This window comes from Macaca fascicularis, chromosome 11 (assembly GCF_037993035.2).
Source record: "Macaca fascicularis isolate 582-1 chromosome 11, T2T-MFA8v1.1".
Taxonomy (NCBI): domain Eukaryota; kingdom Metazoa; phylum Chordata; class Mammalia; order Primates; family Cercopithecidae; genus Macaca; species Macaca fascicularis.
The window spans coordinates 71,174,606-71,196,727 of record NC_088385.1 but is presented as its reverse complement, the minus strand read 5'-3'; the positions used below and the strand labels follow the sequence as shown (position 1 = coordinate 71,196,727).

Sequence of the window (22,122 nt, the reverse complement as noted above, 5' to 3'; positions counted from 1 at the left end):
ACCACAATATCACCTCAGACCTATTAGAATGGCTATTATAAAAAAACAAAAGACAACAAGCATTGGTGAGGATGTGGAAAAATTGGAACCCTGCTACACAACTGATGGAAATGCAAAATGGTATACAGCCTCTATAGAAAATAGTAAGAGGTTTCTTCACAAAATTAAAAGTAGAACTACCATATAATCCAGCAATCCCACTTCTGGGTATTTATCTACAAGAATTGGAATCAGCATCTCAAAGACATATTTGCACTCCCATGTTAACTGTAGCACTTAAGATAGCCAAGATGTGAAAATAATCCCAAATGAATCTATCAGTGGATTAATGCATAAAGAAAATGTGATATATGCATACAATGGCATGTTATTCAGCCTTAAAAAATTGGGAAATCCTGACATATGTAACAACATGGATGAACCTAGAACACATTGTGTGAAACAGCCAGTCACAAAAAGAGACATAACTGTATGATTCCACTTATATTCGGTATCTAAAGTAGTGAAATTCACAGAATCAGAGAGTAGAATGGTGGTTGCCAGGAGATGGGGGCTGTGGGAAATGGGAATTGCTAATCAACGGGCATAAAGTCTTAAGTTATACAAGATGAATATGTTCTAGAGATCCACCTATATTTTACAGGTACATCACTGTCCCTATAATTAACAATACTGTGTTGTGCACGTAAAAATTGTTAAGATGGTATATTTCTCATGTAAGTGTTCTTACAATAAAAACACTATTGATGAAGAAACAAATTTTGCAATCTACATAAGAGATTGTAATTCTAGTTTTAATCAAAAGTTTGATACTTCATTAACTCCATGTACTACTGGACAAGAAATCTGGAAAATTATATGCCAAGAAACAATATTATACAAATAACTTCTTAAAAGTATAAGGTCACTTTCCAGACACTTTTCTCAAAATACAGTTTCAGATTTACAGATTAAGCCTTGATAAACTTGGTGTACACATAATGAACTACCTGGCACAAAGCTTCAGAACTCTGCTGTGGTCCCCTTCAGCAGTCTGGAAAAGCCTACTGGCTCCTTTAGAATGTTTTTTTTTTTAAATGCATAAAACATAATACATGGGATTACGACAGAAGCCAATTATATTGAACAATGGTTATCAAACTAAAGTATGGTAGAACAGTAAGGACTTATTAACTTGTTAGATAACAAGGTGTAGTGATATTACTTAGTAACTCAATTTCAAAATGGTGATAAGCATAAACAGTATTTTCAGATACTGGCAACAACTTATGTAATATGAAAATATTTGTGATTTCTGCTGGCAACAATGTCACAGGCAATACTGCTACTACTGTGATTGCTCGCCTACACAATGGTAAGAAACAGCTCTTACCTGAATTATTTCTGGAGCTACTTGCAAGGAGGGCAGGTATTCTTGTTGAAGATACTGAACACATTCTGGGCCCTGAAGATTAAAAGATACTTACAACTGTTTTCTTGCTTGACATTAATAAGCTTAAAAAGAATTGGAACAATACATGTACACTTTAAAGGCAACATAATATTGTGCTTAAGAACACAGACTCCAGAGCCAGACTGCCTTGGTTTGAAGCCTGGCTCTGGCAACTTTTTCTTTTTTTTCTTTCTTTCTTTTTTTTTAAATTATACTTTAAGTTCTGGGGTACATGTGCAGAACGTGCAGTTTTGTTACATAGGCATACATGTGCCCTGGTGGTTTGCTGCACTTGGACAAGTTACTTAACCTCTCTGAGCCTTGGTTTCTCCATCTGAAAAATAAGGTTCTTGGCCAGGTGCAGTGGCTCACGCCTGTAATCCCAGCACTTTGGGAGGACGACGTGGGTGGATCACTTGAGGTCAGGAGTTCCAGACCAGTGTGGCCAACATGGTGAAACCCTGTTTCTACCAAAGATAGAAAAAAATTAGCCGGGCATCATGGCACATGCCTGTAATCCCAGCTACTCAGGAGGCTGAGACAGGAGAATCACTTAAACCTGGCAGGCACAGGCTGCAGTGAGCTGAGATTATGCCACTGTACTCCAGCCTGGGCGACTGAGCGACACTGTCTCAAAAAAAAAATCAATGTATCTCTCCTTGATGGACTCTTCATTGCACTAACACCTGGAATTCCTGTTTAATATTAGTGCTCCTGAATCAAAGGATTTATGTTTCCTCCTTCACCTTGGATCTAGGTCACAGTTTAATGACCCATCACAGGAAACCTGTCTTTAACTGAGAGGCAGTAACCCTGCACTGTTTCCCAGATCCCTCCTACTTTCCTTCTCATCTTTTTCTTACGTCTACCCTGTCTATGTACCATTGCTTCCTATGCAATGTTCATCACTTTGTAACCTCACTGTTACCACTTTTTAAAAGTGTAGTTTTGCTTGTTTTGAATCAGGGAAAGTAAACTTATACCTCAAGTCAGTCAAAAGAATGAGAAAATAGAACAATGAAGCAAAACATTTTTTTCTTTTTGATTTTGAAGCAAAACACTTTAAATATAATATTGTTTGACTCAATTCTGTATGTTTAAATTAACACTTCTATCGATAAAACAAATACTTCCGAACTAGAAATACCATCCTTACTGTTTCCTTTCATTCCTCATCCACATCCACTTTGACTGTCTAGCATCCAAACAATGCCATCCAATCTCCCCTCTTGAGACTGTCTTCCCTTGTCTTTCACAATGCTCCTACCTCTGGTTCTACTTTTTCATTTTGTTTTGTTTTTGTTTTTTGAGACAGTCTCACTCTGTTGCCCAGGCTAGAGTGCAGTGCCATGATCTCAGCTCACTGCAACCTCACCTCCTGGGTTCAAGCAATTCTTGTGCTTCAGCCTGCCAAGTAGTTGGGATTACAGGCGTGCACCACCACAACTGGCTATCTGGTTCTACTTTTTTGTTGACTCTTGCTTGAGCCAAAGTTCTTTCTGTTCTGGTCTTAGAAAGTCTCAGTCATTCCTATGGCTTTACTTTGACTGACTTACACTGAGGACTCCAAAATCAGTATTTAATTCTAACTGCTTCAGACCCAATGTTCTGAACACTTTCCCTCCTAAATTACAAACCAACTGCCTACTGACTTCCCAACTCTACACATGTTAACACAAGGCTTTTGTCTATCTAGTCTCATCTTATTTTTTAGCTATCACTTCTGCCTCCATACTTTAGCTAAACAGAGTTAAGTCTGTAACTTCCCACCAAATCCACCATGTGACATCTAATCTGTCTTTGTACACCTACTTAACTTTGCCCAGAATGCCAGCTCCCTATTAGTTCCATCAATCTACATTTAAGGGCCATCAAAAATATCACCTCTTTCCTATAGCTTGCTTAGATTGCCCCCTCAGGAAAATTTGCCTGTTCAGCTTTAGTTCCACAATATTTTATATTATCTCCACTAAAGTACTACTTAAACCACTAGAGTTTTTTATGTGTTAGTCTCCCTTGATTCTGAGGGAGAATATCAGGAGATGCTTTATTTATCTTTATACAGTTCCCCTGCTGTCCCTAAACACACAGCTACCCCACCCACTTGCACACCTACTTGCAGGTAGCAAGTATAGAGGAAATGCGGCTGAACTGAAAACACTTCAAGTCTCTATCAGAATCAAAAAATCAAGTTCAAATGAGTGCACAGCTAAATGGAGACCACTGAGCAAAAGCTCACGTTCTTTATAGGGAGTGAGGGCAACTACTGCTTTTTAGCTGGCTGTAGCTATGTGGCAATACCAGTCCTGTGCTGGCATTCTATGGCTTTGAGAGAGGCTGGAGGAAGGAATTTTTGGTTAAAAAAATATATTGAGATTTTTAAATGTTGGCAACCAATTCCAGCTATTTACAAATACCCAGAATCAGCTGGGCATGGTGTAATAGCAGCACTTGGGGAAGCCAAGGCAGGAGGAATGTTTGAGTCCAGGAGTTCAAGACCAGCCTAGGCACAATGGTGAGACCTGGTCTCTACAAAAACCGCAAAAATTAGCCAGGTGTGGTGGCGTGCACCTGTACTCCCAGCTATTCAGGAGGCTGAGGTAGGAACAGTACTTGAGCCTGGGAGGCTGGGTCTGCAGTGAGCTGAGATCATGCCACTGTACTCTTGCCTGGGTAACACAGGGAGAACCTATCACAAAAAATAAAGTAAAATATATATTAAAGAAATAAGCAAGGCTGGGCACAGTGGCTCACGCCTGTAATCTCAGCACTTTGGGATGCCATGGTGGGCAGATCAACTTGAGATCAGGAGTTCAATACCAGCCTGGCCAACATGGTGAAACCCCATCTCTACAAAAAATATAAAAATTAGCTGGGTGTGGTGGCATGCACCTGTGTGGTCCCAGCTACTCTGGAGACTGAGATGGGAGGATCGGTTGAGCCTCCAGGAGGTGGAGGTTGCAGTGACCCCAGATTGCACATTGCATTCCAACCTGAGTGACAGAGGAGAGCCTGTCTCAAAAAATAAATAAATAAAAAATAGGCCGGGCGCAGTGGCTCACGCCTGTAATCCCAGCACTTTGGGAAGCCAAGGCAGGCGGATCCCTTGAGGTCAGGAGTTCGAGACCACTCTGGCCGACATGGTGAAACCCTGTTTTTACTAACAATATAAAAATTACCCGGGCATGGTGGCGGGTGCCTGTAATCCCAGCTACTCGGGAGGCTGAGGCAGGAGAATTGCTTGAATCTGGGAGGCAGAGGTCGCAGTGAGCCAAGATCATGCCACTGCACTCCAGCTTGCACTCAGTCTCCAAAAAACAAATACAAACAAAAATAAAGTAAAAAATCTGGTAGTGAGGAAGCCTACAAGATCGTGAAAACTGAATCTTGAAATTCTGGCTAAGATTTTTCACATCCTTAGTCAAACCAAAACATGTTACCCAAGACATGAAGGACAATAAATGGATACTGCTACTTTCATTCATCCCCTTTCCCCACATCCAAAAAAGTGAAAACGAAAGTTAAATTTTACACAAGATACATCTTTCAAGAACAAGATAATAACACCACACGAGATGAAAATGAAGGGGCATGGACTACAAGGCTTACCCGTTTGAGATGAATTGTTTTCAGTGTCACTGCACACTCAGATAAAGCCTGTGAAAAACAAGTTTAAGAATTTCTATATACTCAATTCTTGTTTTAGTGATCCAGCTCTTCTCTTTACTATCCTGGCCACTGCCAGGGAAATTCAAATAAATATTTCCAGAGAAATATTTAACTCCAGAGAAGGGATAGAGGAAGGAAAGGTAACAGGCAGGTGGACTAAGTGGGTTGAAGTAAAAAAAGGAAAAAAACCAAAAAAATACAAACTGTTGTTTTAACGTAGTACATTACAATTACGAAATCTAGCTTTTACCAGGTTGTGGGAAAGTGAGAAAGTGGAAATTGACATTAAATATTGTGAAGATGAGATTTGGGGAAACTATCATACAAGGAGGATCAAGTTGCCATTTCATGCTCTTAATGATTAGGGAAAACCACTAGGTGCAAGTTTTAGACTTAAAATAGTAGTAGGAAACTAATACTGAAACTTGAAAGAATGTTTGTGTCATATGTCCTTTCATGGTCCTAGAAAAAGTCAGGTGTTAAAGTTGAAGGAGCAGAATTTGTAAAATTCAGCAGTAGCATTGGGATTCAAAAAGAATTCATAAAAACTCCAGAAGGTATCATAAATCTAAAAAAAATGAACCCTGATCTGAAATCACTAAATTAAAAAAAAAATTCAATGAAACATAATATAATCAACCTGGCATTAAAGAAGAAATTGGGAATATATGAGAGCTACACAAGGTAAACAAAGATTCCTAGGTGCTTACCAATACTGTTTGTGCATCTGCCAGGTCAAAGGTTTGTTTTAAAGGTGCTAGGAAACATGCGGGGACAATGTGCTTATAAACAAAATCAGCAAATCCCACTGGTCCATCTTTACCTCCTGTCAAGAGAATTCAAATTTTCATCTTATATATAAAAGTAAGTCAATTAATTCATCACCAGGGAAAACCAACTCCCAGTTTCTCTCTCTGTTAGGGCTACGTTCCATTTCATCTCTAAGAGTTTTATGAAAGAGTTTGGGAAACGAAGGTTAAGAAATAAAATCATCTTACCCCAGAGTTCTACCAACTTTGAGAGGATGATAAAACATGTTTTCTGTGCAATTGGATCTGGATATTCAACTGCTCCTTGAATAACAGTAACCAACACTCTTTCCACATTCTCTGCACCTGAGAAGAAAAACTTTAGTTTAAGTAATTTCCAAAATTAACTAGGAAAGCAACCTGAAGTTCTCTTTTCATATACTAATGTATATGAAAAATCATTTACAGGTGGAGTGGGAAAAATGAAGGGGGGAAAAAAGCATTTACAGAGTTGCCAAAATCCCTTGATTTTTATTAACTGGGCACCTAAAGTTTAAACATTAAACACCGAAAAATCAGTTGGGCGTGGTGGCTCCTGTCTATAATTCCAGCATTTTGCGAGGCTGAGGAAGATTGCTTGAGCCCAGGAGTTTGACACCAGCCTGGGCAACATGGTGAGATCCCATCTCTACAAAAAATAAGCCCAGCATTATGGCAAGTGCCAATGGTCCTGGCTACACAGGAGGTACAAATGGGAGGATAGCCCAGGAGGTAGAAATGGGAGGATAGCCCAGGAGGTGGAGGTTGCAATGAGTCGTGATCATACCACTGCACTCCAGCCTGGGCAATAGAGTGAGACCCTATCTCACATATAAAATTAAATTAAATTAAAAAAAAAAAACCACCAAAAAACAGTTTGCCCTTGGTATCTTGTTCCCTGAATTTCCTATACAGAATTCTCCACAAAAATCTATACAGCTCCATTTATTTTATATTTCAAAATGGCAAATTTGCCATAAAGACTCAATTGTCAGGTCAATTCTGTAAGTAGTCATGTTATTTATATTGCTAAAGAACCAAATTAAAAAATATTGCATAAAGAAAAAGGGAACAGAATACAAATTAATTTTAGGTGCTTTATATAAAAGTGATCAATTCCCACCCTGAAAACAATAAACTGTCTTCCCATGGGACAACAAACTTCAAAATTTCTGTATTTACTTCAGTTTGCTCTTGGTCATACAGGTGTACAACAGTGACACAGACTTAAGCAGACTAATTGGACATGGCATGCGTCCCCACCTTGATTTGCTATAACTTCGCTCATCCCACTGCCTGTGACTGTTTGCAGGAAAGCAAAGTAACTCCTCCGCAACATCTGCTTCTCTAAAGCAGCAGACTGGTCATTTTCTTCTGCTGGCCGGAGCAGCACTTCAAAAATTGCATGAAGCAGGGGCATGAACATCTGTTGTAAAAATGGGGATACCTGTATCTGAAAATAAACAATCATTACTTCAGCAATTAGTAACAATACTAATATACAACTTAAAAAAACTATTTTACATAAAGCCTTTCTTTTCTATTTAGAATGCATACGTACATAATTCAGTTAGCAAATATCAATTTTAAGATAAAATCTATATAACATAAACATTACTAGGCCAGACGCAGTGGCTAACAGCTGTAATCGCAGCACTTTGAGAGGCTAAGGCGTGTGAATCACCTAAGGTCAGGAGTTCGAGGCCAGTCTGCCCAACATGGTGAAACCCCATCTGTACTAAAAATACAAAAACTAGCTGGGTGTAGTGGCGAGCGCCTGTAATCCCAGTCCCAGCTACTCAGGAGGCTGACATAGGGTTATTGCTTGAACCTGAGAGGTGGAGGTTGCAGTGAGTCAACATCGCACCACTGCACTCCAGCCTAGGTAACAGAGCAAGACTCCATTTCAAGGTGGGGGAGAAAAACCTTAAAAAATATTACTAGAAGACCCAAGATCATTCAATTTAAACCCTTTCCTACAGATTCAGATTTAGGTTAAAATTATAGACATATTTCACAATAAAATATTGCCATGGAATATTTTCAAAATTAAATTCTCAAAAAATGAATTGTTTTGCTAAACTATAAATCAGTTTATATGTCAACTCTTAGGGTTTTTTTTTTGGAACAAAGGTAAAAAACATCGTTTAATAACGTCCTCAATGCTTGCTTACAAATGAACTCTTGAGTTTTATGAACTCTTGGGCAAATCCATTAACTTCTCCATGCCTCAGTTTCCTCAACTATAACATATAATCCCTATCTTCTAGGGTAGGTATGAAAATCAAGTAAGTAAATGTACAAAAAGTGCTTAGAACAGATTTTGAACATAGAAAGTACTATGTAAGTGGCCAGGTGTGGTGGCTTATGCCTGTAATCCTAGCACTTACGGAGGCCGAGGCAGGAGGATCACTTGAGGTCAGGAGTTCGAGATTAGCCTGGCCAACATGGGGAAACGCTGTCTCTACTAAAAGTACAAAATATTAGCTTGGTGTGGTGCATACACCTATAGTTCCAGCTACTCAGGAGGCTGAGGCACAAGAATCGCTTGAACCTGGGAGGTAGAGGTTGCAGTGAGTCGTGACTGCGCCACTGCACTCCAGCCTATGTGGCAGAGCGAGATTATCTCCATACAAAGAAAAAAGAAAAAAAGAAGTACTATGTAAGTATTAACAACTTTTATTAGCCAGTTTAAATGTCCTACAGAAAACTGACTTTAATACATTGAATTACTTTTAACCCTTGCTTGGGTACGCAAATTATGGTGCTTCTTATTTCTTTAGACATTTAGTACTCAGTGTACTGTTTTTATATGCTCTTCTAAAACAGCCAACTAGTTGTTTTCTTTTGCTACACAAAGCATACAGGGTCTGTTTATATTCAAACATCTATTAAGCATGACCTATGTATCAGGCAGTGTGCCAAACACCACAGATGATAAAAATACATATGATCCATGATGCTCTCAAGTAATTCATTTAAAAAAAAAAAAAAAAAGAAAGAAACCCAAGGGCAAATCCAAAACATGTCTGAAGATAAGTACATCTGATCTTCAAGAGATTTTCAGAGCTCTGAAGGTTTGCGGTACCTTGAATTTGGCCGTAATCTGATTGATAAGAGGAATGAACTCCTGGAGATCTTTTGCTTCACAATCTTTGAGCATATGTTCTGAAGCAGATGGGATGAACGGAAGGACTTCTTCCTCCAGGCAAATAATCATTCGATGAAGGAAAGTACGGACTCCACTTCTGAGAATATCCTTTTGTAAGGGACAACTGAGGGCTGGCAAGAATGTCTGTAAACAGTCCAGATAAACTTCGGAACAGCCACATTGTTTCACAGTCTGCTTGTTGCTGAAAGCTTTACTGGTTCGACTATATAAGCAAAAATCAGGCAATCAGATGTAACTTTATTCTTTGAAAGCGTTATGGAGTATTCAAAAGCAACATACAACAAATTACAAAATTAACAAAACTAAATAACCAGACCTTTATTTTCCACATCACAATTACTTCCATCTTTAGTTAATATGGCTATTTGTAAACTACTGCTTCCAATTATCTTTCCAGAACAAAAGAGCTCAAATTAATTTAAATGAATGACATGGAGTTAATATAATCCTTCTAATGTGAGTCTACCTAAATGTTTTATTAAAATCCTATTGACTGGGCTGGCTATTGTGGCTCATGCTTCTAATCCCAGCACTTTGGGAGGCTGAGGCAGGCAAATCACTTGAGGCCAGGAGTTCAAGACCAGTCTGGACAACATGGTGAAAACCCATCTTTACTAAAAATAGAAAAATTAGCTGGGTGTGGTGGCACATGCCTGTAATCCCAGCTACTTGGAAGCTGAGGCACAAGAATCACTTGAGCCTGGGAGGCGGAGGTTGCAGTGAACTGAGATCACAACACTGCACTCTAGCCTGAGTGACAAAGCGAGACTGTCTCCCACAAAAAAAAAAAAAAAAAAAGAAAGAAAAAGAAAGAGAAAAATCCTATTGACAAAGTAGACAGAAAAGAGAAAACAAATCCACTCGTTATGACTAGGCTGTACTAGGTAATCTGCAAACTACTCATTTAAATTTAGAAAACTATCTTCAAAATTATTTATACAACTTTCTAATATCTAGCTCTTGTTCTTAAGTATATTATAGAATAATTTAACTTCTAATTAGCACTCTTTACAACTTTCATGCCACTGTTTATTGTTTGTCAACAAAAAGTATGGGTAGAGGGGGAAAAATAGCTGCTTGGATGGTCTTCAGGACACAAAACAACTAAAGAGAAACCTCAGGTTCTTCTCTTCAAGTAACCAAGACTAACCAAAGACATCCCATCCCAATATATCTTTAGTATATTAACTCTTTAGCTGATCCCCTTAAACACACAACCCATTTATACCAAAGAAGTCAGAGGGGTTAAAGATTTACAGCTGTCAAGGCAAAAATGCAAATGGTATGTAATCTATCCCCTTCTTCAACTGAATCTAACCGACTGGATTTGGAGGACAAAGATTTAGACAATTCTCTGGACTATCCAACTGTGGAAACACAAATGTGTGTGCCCACCAAACAAGTGGTTCTGTCTGTGTAGATACATGCACTTCACAGTTTTAACTGTGATCACACTTACCTTGCAAATCCAACAGCATGGTTGAGACAGTCTGCTAGAGAGGCTTGCCTTTCTTCATCTTGTGCCAGCATCAACTTTTCTAACAGAATTTTAAACTTCTCCATTAGTGGAGTCAACAAATTCCTCATTAAGGCTTGCTTCCTTTCTGCCGGGTATTCACTATTAACAATCAACACTCCAGCTGTCTCATAAATAAAAAGTTGATCATCGCTGCTCAGTAAGGACTGGTGGCCATTCTCCTAGAATGAAATTTAGTCTTACTAAAAGTTTTTATTTTTTGAGTTCCTCTCATTTAATGAGAAAACGTGCATTAGGAACAGGAAATGTAATCTATCACACCAACTCATGTATCAAATACTTATAAAGACAAATTTTCTCCCAGGACCATAGAATTAAAAGAAAACTAAATTGGAGGTCAACAGATCATGGTTCTAATTCCAGCCCTGACAAGACTCTACAAATGATCATGATTTATTAAAGTTAGCTTTCTAACTTGTTTTCTTTTGTAAAGATCTTATTTATAAGATTGTTATGAGGCTAGGCTGCATGTGGTGGCTCATGCCTGTAATCCTAGCACTTTGAGAGGCCGAGGCAGGCGGATCACTTGAGGTCAGGAGTTCATGACCAGCCTGGCCAACATGGTGAAACCCTGTCCCTACTAAAAATACAAAAAATTAGCTGGGTGTGGTGGCACACCTGTAGTCCCAGCTACTTGGGAGGCTGAGGCAGGAGAATTGCTTGAACCTGAGATGGAGGTTGTAATGAGCCAAGACCATGCCACTGCACTCCAGCCTGGGCGACACAGCCAAGACTCTGTCTCAAAAAAAAAAAAAAAAAAAAAAAAAAAAAAAGTACTAGAGGGCTACCTACACTTCTTTTAAATAATTAAGTAATAAATACATAGTAAAGCATTATTTTGCATGTGTCTGTGAGGGTCATTCCAGAAAAGATTAGTTGGTCCAAGTAGACTAGGTGGGGAAGACCTGCCCTCAGTGTTGGCGGGCACCATCCAATTGACCAGGGGCACTGAGAGAACAAATACATAAGGCGAATTGGTCTCTCTCTGAAAGCTGGACAGACTTTTCTTCTGCTGCCTTGAACATCAGAGATTTGACTCCACAAAAGTGCATTACACACAGCATTAACTGTGTGTGTAAACACTGTGCATGTACACAAGAAAGGTCCTTTCTGTATATCTGCATCTGTGAAACATAAAATTTCTTGTGATCTCAGTTCTTTGGGTGACTGCATATGTTGTAGTGACCCATTGCCATTTTTTATCAATTTCCTCAAGACTTAGGTTGTCTGTCATGGTTATTTCAGGTAAGCGCAGTTATAAAACTGAGTGGCACACAATTACTAACCATAGTGATATGCACTTACACATTTTGCTTTCTGATCTATTTCTTTATGAATACAGTTTGTCTGCTCCTGTTATACCCATGTAACTGTCATTTTTATAACTGAGTGCTTATACTTGCAAAAGCATATGTTATTATTGCCTATTTTATTGTGTAAAGTGGACTATGAAGTGCTGTCATGTTTTTACATGTTTCTCAAATACATTCCCTTTTAAAAATGTAAAGCAATGTCTTTCAAATAATTTTTTAAAATTACTTTTTCCAGGAGTATATTTTTAAGATTTTGATCTTTCGGAATTGTGGTTTTTAGGATTTCAGGATTTTAACGCTTGGGATTATGGCCCAATCCCAACGCCAAAATATTCAGATTGACAAGCACTTAATTTTTTTTTTTACCCTAAGCCTGAAATGACAGGGAAAACCTTTGATCTAGCAGTAGCAGCTGCTAAGAATGGCTAATACAATCATAGGACTAAACAGAATAATTTAGAAGTTGAATTTTTTTTCTCAATTTTTATTTTCTTTTCATTTTTAAAATTTTTAATATACTTTTCATTTTAACTTAACAGCAAGCTCATCTTTAATTTTTTCTTCTTCATAAAATGCTTCAACATTTTAACAATATATCTACCCCATGCTGCCAAATTGATCTGTCAACTCTTGATTCCTATTACTATATTTTATTTACTGTGTCAACAGAATTTTGGTAAATAGAACTAATCTTTGCACATACACCTCCCTCCACCACCCGTTTTTTTTAAATGCCCACAAAGGTAAACCTAATGGCATGTGTGGCTTAAATGATTTTTGGGTAAAATATCTTAAGAGACAGATACTTACAGGTGGAGAAAGCTCTAATAAATCTTGTATTCTATTCAAAATATCCTCAATGAAAGGATTCATTTGCTTACTGAAAAACAGCAAAAAGGAAAATCACAATTAATAACAGTGCTCAAAACAGTGGTAAAATACCAAATTCCCCCTTTAAGACAGAACTAAAAAAAGTTCAGTTGTAGGCTAGTCACTTCTGATTAAGATTAGCTATGGTTAATTTTTAAAAATTACCTTTATCTGCTCTGTAGTGATAAGACTGTCAAAATGACTTACAATCTTATAAGCCTAATAAGGAGTAGTTTTCATTCCCCGAAAATGGTACTAGTAAAGAATAATACAGGCCAGGTGCAGTGGCTGATTTCTGTAATCCCAACACTTTGGGAGGCCGAGGTGGGAAGACTGAGCTGAAGAATTTGAGACCAGCCTGGGCAATGCGGTGAGACCGATTCTACAAAAAATACAAAAATTAGCTGGCCACTGTCACACGCCTGTAGTCCCAGGTGCTCCGGGGGCTGAGGTAGGAAGATCACCTGAGCCTGAGGAGGTTGAGGTTGCAGTGAACTGGGATCAAGCCACTACACTCCAGCTTAGGCGATAGCGTGAGACCCTGTCTCAAAAAAATAACAACAACAACAAATAATAAAAACTTTTAGTATTGAACTAAGTACTTGCCTGATGAACAGGAAAGGAAGTGGCAACATAAAATGGGGGCTGGGTGCAGTGGCTCATGCCTGTAATCCCAGCACTTTGGGAGGCTGAAGAGGGTGGATCACCTCAGGTCAGGAGATCAAGACCAGCCTGACCAACATGGTGAAGCCCCATCTCTACTAAAAATGCAAAAAATTACACAGGTGTGGTGATGGGCACCTGTAATCCTGGCTACTTGGTAGGCTGAGGTGGGAAATTGCTTCAACCCAGGAGGCAGAGGTTGCAGTGAGTCAAGATCGCACCATTGTACTCCAGCCTAGGCAACAAGAGTGAAATTCTGTCTCAAAAAAAAAAAAAAAAAAAAAAAAAGTCAGGGGGGGACATCTACCTGACAAAACATGACTTGACTTGAACAGGAAGAACCAAATCTACCATAGGCACTTGGAAAATAATTTATATGTCTACTTTTTTTTCATTTCCATCTTCATTTTATTTTTTTGAGACAGAGTTTCACTCTTGTCATCCAGGCTGGAGTGCAATGGTACGATCTCTGCTCACTGCAAACTCTGCCTACTGGGTTCAAGCGATTCTCCTGCCTCAGCCTCCTCCCAAAGCTGCCTCAGCCTCCCATTAGCTGGGACTACAGGCACCCACCACCACGCCTGGCTAATTTTCTGTATTTTTAGTAGAGACCGGGTTTCATCATGTTGGCCAGGCTAGTCTCGGACTCCTGATCTCAGGTGATCCACCTGCCTCAGCCTCCCAAAGTGCTGGGATTACAGGAGTGGGCCACTGCGCCAGCCCTCCATCTTCATTGTAAATTCAGGGGGTTTGTTACACGGGCATATCATGGGATGCTGAGATTTGTGCTTCTATTGATCCAATCCCATCACCCAGATATTGAACACAGTGCCCAATAGGAAGTTTTTCAGCACTTGCCCCACTCCCTCCCTCATTTTGGAGTCCCAAATGTCTTTTGCTCCCAGCTTTATGTCTGTGTGTACCCAAAATTTAGCTCCCACTTATAAGTGAGAACATGTGGCATTTTTTTGTTTCTGCATTAATTTGCTTAAAGACCTCCAGTTGCATCCACGTTGCTGCAAAGGACATGATTTTGTTCTTTGTTATGGCTGTTTAGTATTTCATGGTGTATGTGTACTGCATTTTTTCTTTCTTTTTTTTTGAGACTGAGTCTCACTCTATCACCCACACTGGAGTGCGATTGCGCGATCTTGGCTCATTGCAACCTCCACCTCCCAGGTTCAAGCGATTCTCCTGCCTCAGCCTCCTGAGTAGCTGGGATTACAGGCACCCACCACCACGCCTGGCTAATTTTTTGTATCTTTAGTAGAGATGGGGTTTCACCATGTTGGCCAGGCTGGTCTTGAACTCCTGACCTCGTGATCGGCCTCCCAGTGTTGGGATTATAGGCGTGAGCCACCACACCTGGCCTATGTTTTCTTTATCTAATCCACCACTGATGGGCACCTAGGTTGATTCCATGTCTTTACTATTGTTTTACATCAATTCAGTAATTTAAAAAACAACATATTAGCTGCAATTTTATACTTACTTAAGAGATTTGACAAATCTAGAAAACAGGTAAGCCGTCCTGCTCCGAACTTTTGCACTGGAATGCCGCAGACCTCTATGATCTAAGAAAGCCATCTAAAGAAGGAGACACTTTTACTATTTCTGCACTTTTTCAGGGGTTTTGTTGCTATTGTCATGCTACATTTTTGTTCACACCAAATTTTACATCTTAGCTCCTAAAACGCAGGAACCAGGAATACACAAGTAATTCTAAACTACACACAAACAGTCCTCTGAGAACTTGTTTTAGTTGATTGGCTAATTGGGCACAAACTATCCATTTAAAAGAAATGGAGGAGGGGTTACTTTCAGAGTGTGCCAAGCATTTCTGAGAGGTTCTGATTCTGAGAAAAGTTATAGACAGAAAAATACAATGCTATCAAGTCATTAGCTGAAATCCATGTAAAGTAACAAAAAATCCAGAGTACTTACTAGTACACATGGAATGTGCTGAGGTTCAACTGTGAAAAACTTTTCATATCTAACAACAGTTTCGAAGAACTCCAACGTCACAGATGTATGCTGATAGGAACTGACTCCTGATGTTACCAACTAGAGCAGGAAAAAGTTAAGAAACCTCTTCTTATTTATTGGAACATCAAAATGCCCCAGTATTAACATATACTAAGTTCTAACAAGGAACTCCCATTAGCTTATACTGAAAACAGAAATTTATGGTCAAAATTATCTTCAGTATACTTACAGTTCGCATCATATCCTGCAAAGCACTAGCTTTTGAAACATCACCTGAGAAGTGAGCACCATGAGATACTGGAAGAGCTTCTGCCAACATATACAGCAATCTTATTGCTACTTCAACTTCCATAAACCGTGTAGTCTGCCAGTTCCTACCAAGGTATAATATGTCAGTGAGATTTAAAGATAAATTTTTCATACAGTGAATTATGCACAGGGTAAGACACCAACAAAAGTCTTTTTAATTATTAAAAAGTCATAGCAATTGTTAACTTTCCCAGGCAATATAATATATATCACAAAGGTAGAAAGGATCAAGAGAAATCAAGAAGACACTTCATTGTTTCCAGAGATACACATAAGATCTCAATAAGTAACATGGATTAGTAAGTCATATGAATCATTTCTTTTGACCCATATCAAAGAGCAAAAGAAAGAAGTAGGCTTGTTACAAAAGTAATGACAAACTTACTGCAGTGTAGAACTAAAAACTCTGCGAACAGAGGCCAACAGTAACTCTGGTGAAACTTGAGCAAGCCTGTCCAACAGTAACTTCAGTTGTTTTCTATATTCTACAAACATGGCTTCATCTTCACCCTATGATACAGGTTAAAATCCTCATTTAAAAAACTTAGGGTTGATGGGTGCAGCAAACTCCATGGTAAATGTATACCAATGTAACAAACCTGCACATTCTGCACATGTACCCCAAAACTTAAAGTATAATAATAAAAATAAATAAAAAACTTAAAAGACCTTAAAATTCATGTAAATATCCAGTTCTGTATTTTTCTGCATTTACACATTTTGTACTTTTATTTTTTGTCACTATTTATATAGAAAAACTTACTATGCTTAATAACTTCTCCCCTCTAGCTCACAAATAAGTATTTCTGCACACAGCCATAGGCCTCAAAAGCCTAGAGCCAGAAATAGTCTAAGAAGGTTAAAGGCAATAGTCTAGCACTAGAATGGGCTTTGAAATCTTGCATCTTATTTATTCTTGTAAGTCAATATCCACTGTAAAAAGTGGTAATACTGTGGTATAACTGGAGATATTAAATGTTAGGAGGCTGGCACATCCCAAGTGCACAGTGTGTTGGTCATCACCACCATTGTCCTTTTACAACTCTTAAGTTTTTCAATGCCTGAAGTGGGGGAATAAAACACTTTAGAACAAAGCTTGGCAGCGAATACCATGACTGAATACCTAGAAAGCACCAATGGCCCTTGTCTGATGGGAAGCTGACCCACTCACAATCTTGAAAAAGACTTTTAACTGGAACAAGTCTAGAGCGCCTCATTTCCACTCTACCAATACAGTCTTGTGACTGGAGTTCCTCATTCTTACAAAATATAAAATGAAATATGATCACCAATAATACTATCAATATTTTACTATGTTCAGTGCTACAGAGTATTTGTAAAAGGGCTGTTAATGGGACAGGTGTAGTGGCTCACACCTGTAATCCCAACACTTTGGGAGGCTGAGGCAGGCAGATTACTTGAGGCCAGGAGTTTGAGGCCAACTTGGCCAACATGGCGAAACTCCATCTCTACTAAAAATACAAGAATTAGCCGGGCATGGTCGCACGTGCCTGTAATCCCAGCTACTCAGGTGGCTGAGGCACAACAATCACTTGAACCCAGGAGGCAAAGGTTGCAGTGAGCCGAGATGGCACCACTGCACTCCAGCCTGGGTGACAGAGTGAGACTCTGTCTCAAAGAAAAAAAAGGGGGGGAGTTGTTAATGGATAAAATATCAAAAATGAAGGATTAAGAGGCTTCTATTAATTTCACCCAAGGTTGGTGTCAATAAAAACAGACTAATTTTTCAAGAACTTCAAGTTTTAAAGGGCCCTGAAACAATAAAAACTTGAAATATTAATTTGATATAAGTAAATAATAAAATTAAAACTCCTTTCTCCTCAACAAAAAAAATTTCTTACCTCATTTTCAAAGTTGTATTCTTCATCGTAAGTCAATTTTTTCATAACGGCCAACATGATTGCCTAAGAATAAAATTGAGAATAAAAGAGTTTTTGTCAGTCTCCTTCTAATTTGATATAATTTGAAATTAAGCTACATTTCAAGGCAAATTACAGACTAAGAATCTATCATTGGTTTAAAAGAAGCATAAAGTCAATTACCTCTACATTAGCTTTTTGCTGATCCGAGAGCACTGTAAGCTGTTAAAAAGTAAGCAATAACTTATTAGGTTTTCTAAAGTTGTACCTGCATATCAGAACATTTTTCTAACCAATTAAGACCTTTCTTTTTTTTTTTTTTTTTTTTTTGAGACAAGGTCTTGCTCTGTTGCCCAGGCTGGAGTGCAGTGGCACAGTCATGACTCACTGCAACCTCCAACTCCCTGGCTCAAGAGATCCTCCCACCTCACCCTCCCACAGGAGGGTGAGACCACAGGCGCGTGCCACCATGCTTGGCTGGTTTTCTTTTTATTATTTATAGAGATGGAGTCTCTCTATGTTGTCCAGCCTGGTCTCAAACTCCTGGCCTCAAACAATCCTCCCACCTCAGCCTTACCAAGTGCTGGGATTACAAGTGACAGCCATTATGCCCGGCCTCTAATCAATTAAGATCTTTGAAAACATGCACACAACTTTTTTGGAGGGCAGTTTAGCAGCAGCTGCCTATATTTGAAATGTACCTAACCTAACTTAAGATCAAGTAATGCCACTTCTAGTAAGTAACTTGACATGTAGACAAAGACACCTACAACATATTCTGCAAAAAAGGTTTTTAAACAAAGCCAAACAAGCCTACAAAACCATTAGGAGTTGTACAATGGGATTACCAGTAGTGATCATACCTTTCCACACTGCTGCATAAAATTTCTTAAAGTATACATAAAGATACATGTTATGTTTACTACAACAAAACAGAAACTAAACTCATTTGGGAAGGTATTTTAAGCTTGACTTGATTCAATTAATTCAATGTAAATATACAGAAATGACTCTTTCCATTTCTCCATCTATAATATGGAGACTAACACCACCTACAAGTTCTTTCTGGAAGTGGGGGACACTTTAATCATAAAAAATTGTTGCCAGGCTTGGTGGTTCACACCTGTAATCACAGCGCTTTGGGAGGCTGAGGTGGGCGATCACCTGAGGTAGGGAGTTTGAGACCAGCCTGACCAACATGGAGAAACCCTGTCTCTACCAAAAGTACAAAATTAGCTAGGCGTGGTGGTGCATGCCTATAATCCCAGGTACTCGGGAGTTGAGGCAGGAAAATCGCTTGAACCTGGGAGGTGGAGGTTGTGGTGAGCTGAGATCATGCCATTGCACTCCAGCCTGGGCAATAACAGCAAAACTCTCTCTCAAAAATAAATAAATAAATGAATAGTTTATGAGAAATGAATGATGTACATGTAAATTAAAATAACAAACCATGCTTATTAAAATTTCAACAGTATTCACAAAGACAGGTTCAAAATAAAAAAATAACCTAAACCTATAACTACCTCTGAAGCTGGTTAGTCTACTGAATTTAGAACCTGAAACTATTTCCTGGCCAATTCTTTTTTTTTTTAAGATGGAAATACATTAGTATTTAACAGTAAATATCTTTTAAGTAGTAGAATTATGGGTATTTTCTCATTTTTAATTTTTCCATATTTTCCACTTCTCCATGGCTCCTTTGTATTATGTACTGAGCAAAAAGAATAAAACAAAAACTTACCTGTTTCAAAATATGAAGATAATCATAACAAAATCCAATAATATTAGAAGAAATATCATCATCCTCATGAATTAGTAGCTGCAACATCAGTGCCACTTTTGTTTCAATAGCTTGTAGTGCCTCTTGAGCATTCTTAATATCCCCATTCTTAATTAATTTACTCCAACTAACTATTAATGACTGTCCCATTCCATTTACCAGCTTAGAAAATCTGGCCAGGAAGTCAACATCTTCTTCCTATAAGCAATGAAGACACATTTCTGTTTAAAACTGCGTGCCCAAGCTAAGAGGAAAAACTGAACTTTAGTATGAATCAAGTGCTAATTACAGGATTCAATTTTAAAGTGACATTATATATTTAACAATTCCAGGCTGGGCATCGTGGCTTATGCCTGTAATCCCAGTACTCTGGAAGGCCAAGGTGGGTGGATCACCTGAGGTCAAGAGTTCGAGACAAGCCTGGCCAACATGGTGAAACCCCGTCTCTACCAAAAAAGTAAAAAATTGGCCGGGTGTAGTGGCGTGTGCCTGTAATCCCAGCTACTCGGGAGGGTGAGACAGGAGAATCACTTGAACCCGGGAGATGGAGGTTGCAGTAAGCCGAGACTGCCACTGCACTCCAGCCTGGGCAACAAGCGAGACTCCATCTCAAACAACAAAACAAAACAAAAAATCTCATTTCCACTATGAACAAGTTGTGTGAGCATCTCCTGAGTTTGTGAGAAATTTGCAATTCCAGGCTTTCAAGTTTAAGAACTGGTATAACCTATTTTCTAAGGAGAATGCTACTGAGAACATTTTGGCTAGATGCAGTGGTTTATATTATAATCTCAAGGAGAGTTTATAACATTTAGAAGAAAAAAAAAACTAACATTATATTTAACTTAGTACCTATCCCAGTTTGTTCTAACAACTTTATATATAGGTTTTTATATAAATTTACCAACCTGGTCAATGCTGAAAAACCCAGCAGACTGTAATACTTGACACAAAGATTCTACTAGTTTCATTTTATCAACAGGGTCCATTCCTTTATTTACAACTTCAAATAAACAGTCACATGCTTCTTCCCGTAGAACTTCTATTGACATATGACCTAGCAGCATATTTATAAACCTGGAATGGGAAAATAAAATTGTTGTAACATTTTCAAAGTCATGAGTTTTAGATACTGTATTTTACAAGTTTATGCTATAAAAATAATAGGCATACTTACCTATCATTGGCTATAAGGGATAAGTCTATCCAAGAGACATAAGCCCCAACTACTTCAAGGCACTGACATGTCACTTCAGAATTAGTATACTGATAATTTTGTAATATTTGGTACCATGATTCCACCAGATTTGGAATGCACTGTTCCCTCATGGTATCTTTTATGAGAGTATTCCTACGAGCCTCCTAAAATACAAAACGCCAAATGCACACATTACCTTACAAAATGTTTGATAGCTGAATATACTTGCACAGAGTAAACTTGCAGGCTTGTTAACACATTCTCTACCAGTATTTCCTATTTACAAGCTCTAAGCTCATATCCTGTGATTCTTTGTATTTCCTCTTTCTGTTCTACTCCTCAGTGTCAATTTCTTAGTAAATACAAACTATAAATAAGCATTGCTTAGAAATCTTAAGCATGTTTTAAGGTATTTCTCAATACAGTAACAAAGTACTTATACTATGTGATGAAGAATACAGAAGCAACAACATTGACAACTCCTAAACAATGCTTCTTCCTTGCTCAGGGACTATATAGCAGTATTAAATAGAGACTACCTTTCTCAACAGATTCATAAAAGAAAATCAACTTGTGTATGTCGCTATGGTATTTGCCTAGTTAAAAAAAATTTAGGCTGGGCGCAGTGGCTCATGCCTGTAATCCCAGCACTTTGGGAGGGCAAGGTGGGCGGATCACCTGAGGTTAGGAGTTCAAGCCCAGCCCGGCAAAACCCCATCTCTACAAAAAATACAAAAATTAGCCAGGTGTGGTGGCATGTGCCTATAATCCCAGTTACTTGGGAGGCTGAGGTGGGAGAATTGCTTGAATCCGGGAGGCGGAGGTTGCAGTTAGCCAAGACTGCGCCACTGCACTCCAGCCTGGGCAACAGAGCAAGACTTCGTCTCACAAAAAAAAAAAAAAAAAAAAATTTAACGCAATACTTTAATTTCAATATACCTCTGGAAAAAAAATAACCAAGTTTGAGTTCCTTCATAAAATACAATCCAAAACATTAAGTAAATTTATAATTATATAACTTAAGAAAGTTTACCTCAAGAAAGCTTTCTGTTCCTTTTAGTATGTGCCCATTATCTCCTACAAAACTTAACATTAAATATAAAAAATCCATGGTTACTTGCCTCTGATGTATGCACCACATCACGATCCACCAACTCTGAATCAATAGCCATGAGGATTCGCAGGTACAGATCTACTCCCCTTGGATTTAGGTCCACTACTGAGAGAATGTCAAAAAAAAACTTGGGCCACTTAGTGAGATACTCTGTAACAAAAAGCAAGGCGAAGACTTGGGCGGCTTTATTTCGTATAAAGGTCTTCTCTGGTTGGGGATTCAGCATCTGACAGAGAAACAGTCCATAAAATTAAATGTAAATTGAAAAGACCCAGAAACATGTTGTCTTATTAAAAGGCAAAGCTTCATCAAATGTCAACATGGCTCAGATAAACTATGCAACAAATATTCTTCAAAATTATTTTGATAATTATGATTTTCAAAATTATCAAAAGTATTTAAGTGATTGGA

The 22,122-nt window shown here is 38.5% G+C and overlaps 1 protein-coding gene across 2 annotated transcripts in view; it reads right to left on the bottom strand.

The window, feature by feature from the left end:
• Nucleotides 1-22,122, bottom strand: part of XPOT (exportin for tRNA) — a 43,627-nt gene that overhangs the window by 8,034 nt on the left and 13,471 nt on the right. For both annotated transcript variants that reach the window (XM_065524526.2, XM_005571443.5), the window contains 18 exons: nucleotides 21,719-21,937; nucleotides 20,577-20,761; nucleotides 20,308-20,476; nucleotides 19,361-19,597; nucleotides 17,803-17,841; nucleotides 17,602-17,664; nucleotides 16,125-16,249; nucleotides 15,660-15,804; nucleotides 15,389-15,508; nucleotides 14,937-15,031; nucleotides 12,722-12,791; nucleotides 10,521-10,759; nucleotides 8,978-9,263; nucleotides 7,153-7,342; nucleotides 6,100-6,216; nucleotides 5,812-5,927; nucleotides 5,042-5,089; nucleotides 1,373-1,444 (listed from right to left, as the gene is read on the bottom strand). In XM_065524526.2, the coding sequence (XP_065380598.1) occupies nucleotides 1,373-1,444; nucleotides 5,042-5,089; nucleotides 5,812-5,927; nucleotides 6,100-6,216; nucleotides 7,153-7,342; nucleotides 8,978-9,263; nucleotides 10,521-10,759; nucleotides 12,722-12,791; nucleotides 14,937-15,031; nucleotides 15,389-15,508; nucleotides 15,660-15,804; nucleotides 16,125-16,249; nucleotides 17,602-17,664; nucleotides 17,803-17,841; nucleotides 19,361-19,597; nucleotides 20,308-20,476; nucleotides 20,577-20,761; nucleotides 21,719-21,937 (2,535 nt within the window). The remainder of the gene's footprint in view (nucleotides 1-1,372; nucleotides 1,445-5,041; nucleotides 5,090-5,811; nucleotides 5,928-6,099; nucleotides 6,217-7,152; nucleotides 7,343-8,977; nucleotides 9,264-10,520; nucleotides 10,760-12,721; nucleotides 12,792-14,936; nucleotides 15,032-15,388; nucleotides 15,509-15,659; nucleotides 15,805-16,124; nucleotides 16,250-17,601; nucleotides 17,665-17,802; nucleotides 17,842-19,360; nucleotides 19,598-20,307; nucleotides 20,477-20,576; nucleotides 20,762-21,718; nucleotides 21,938-22,122) is intronic.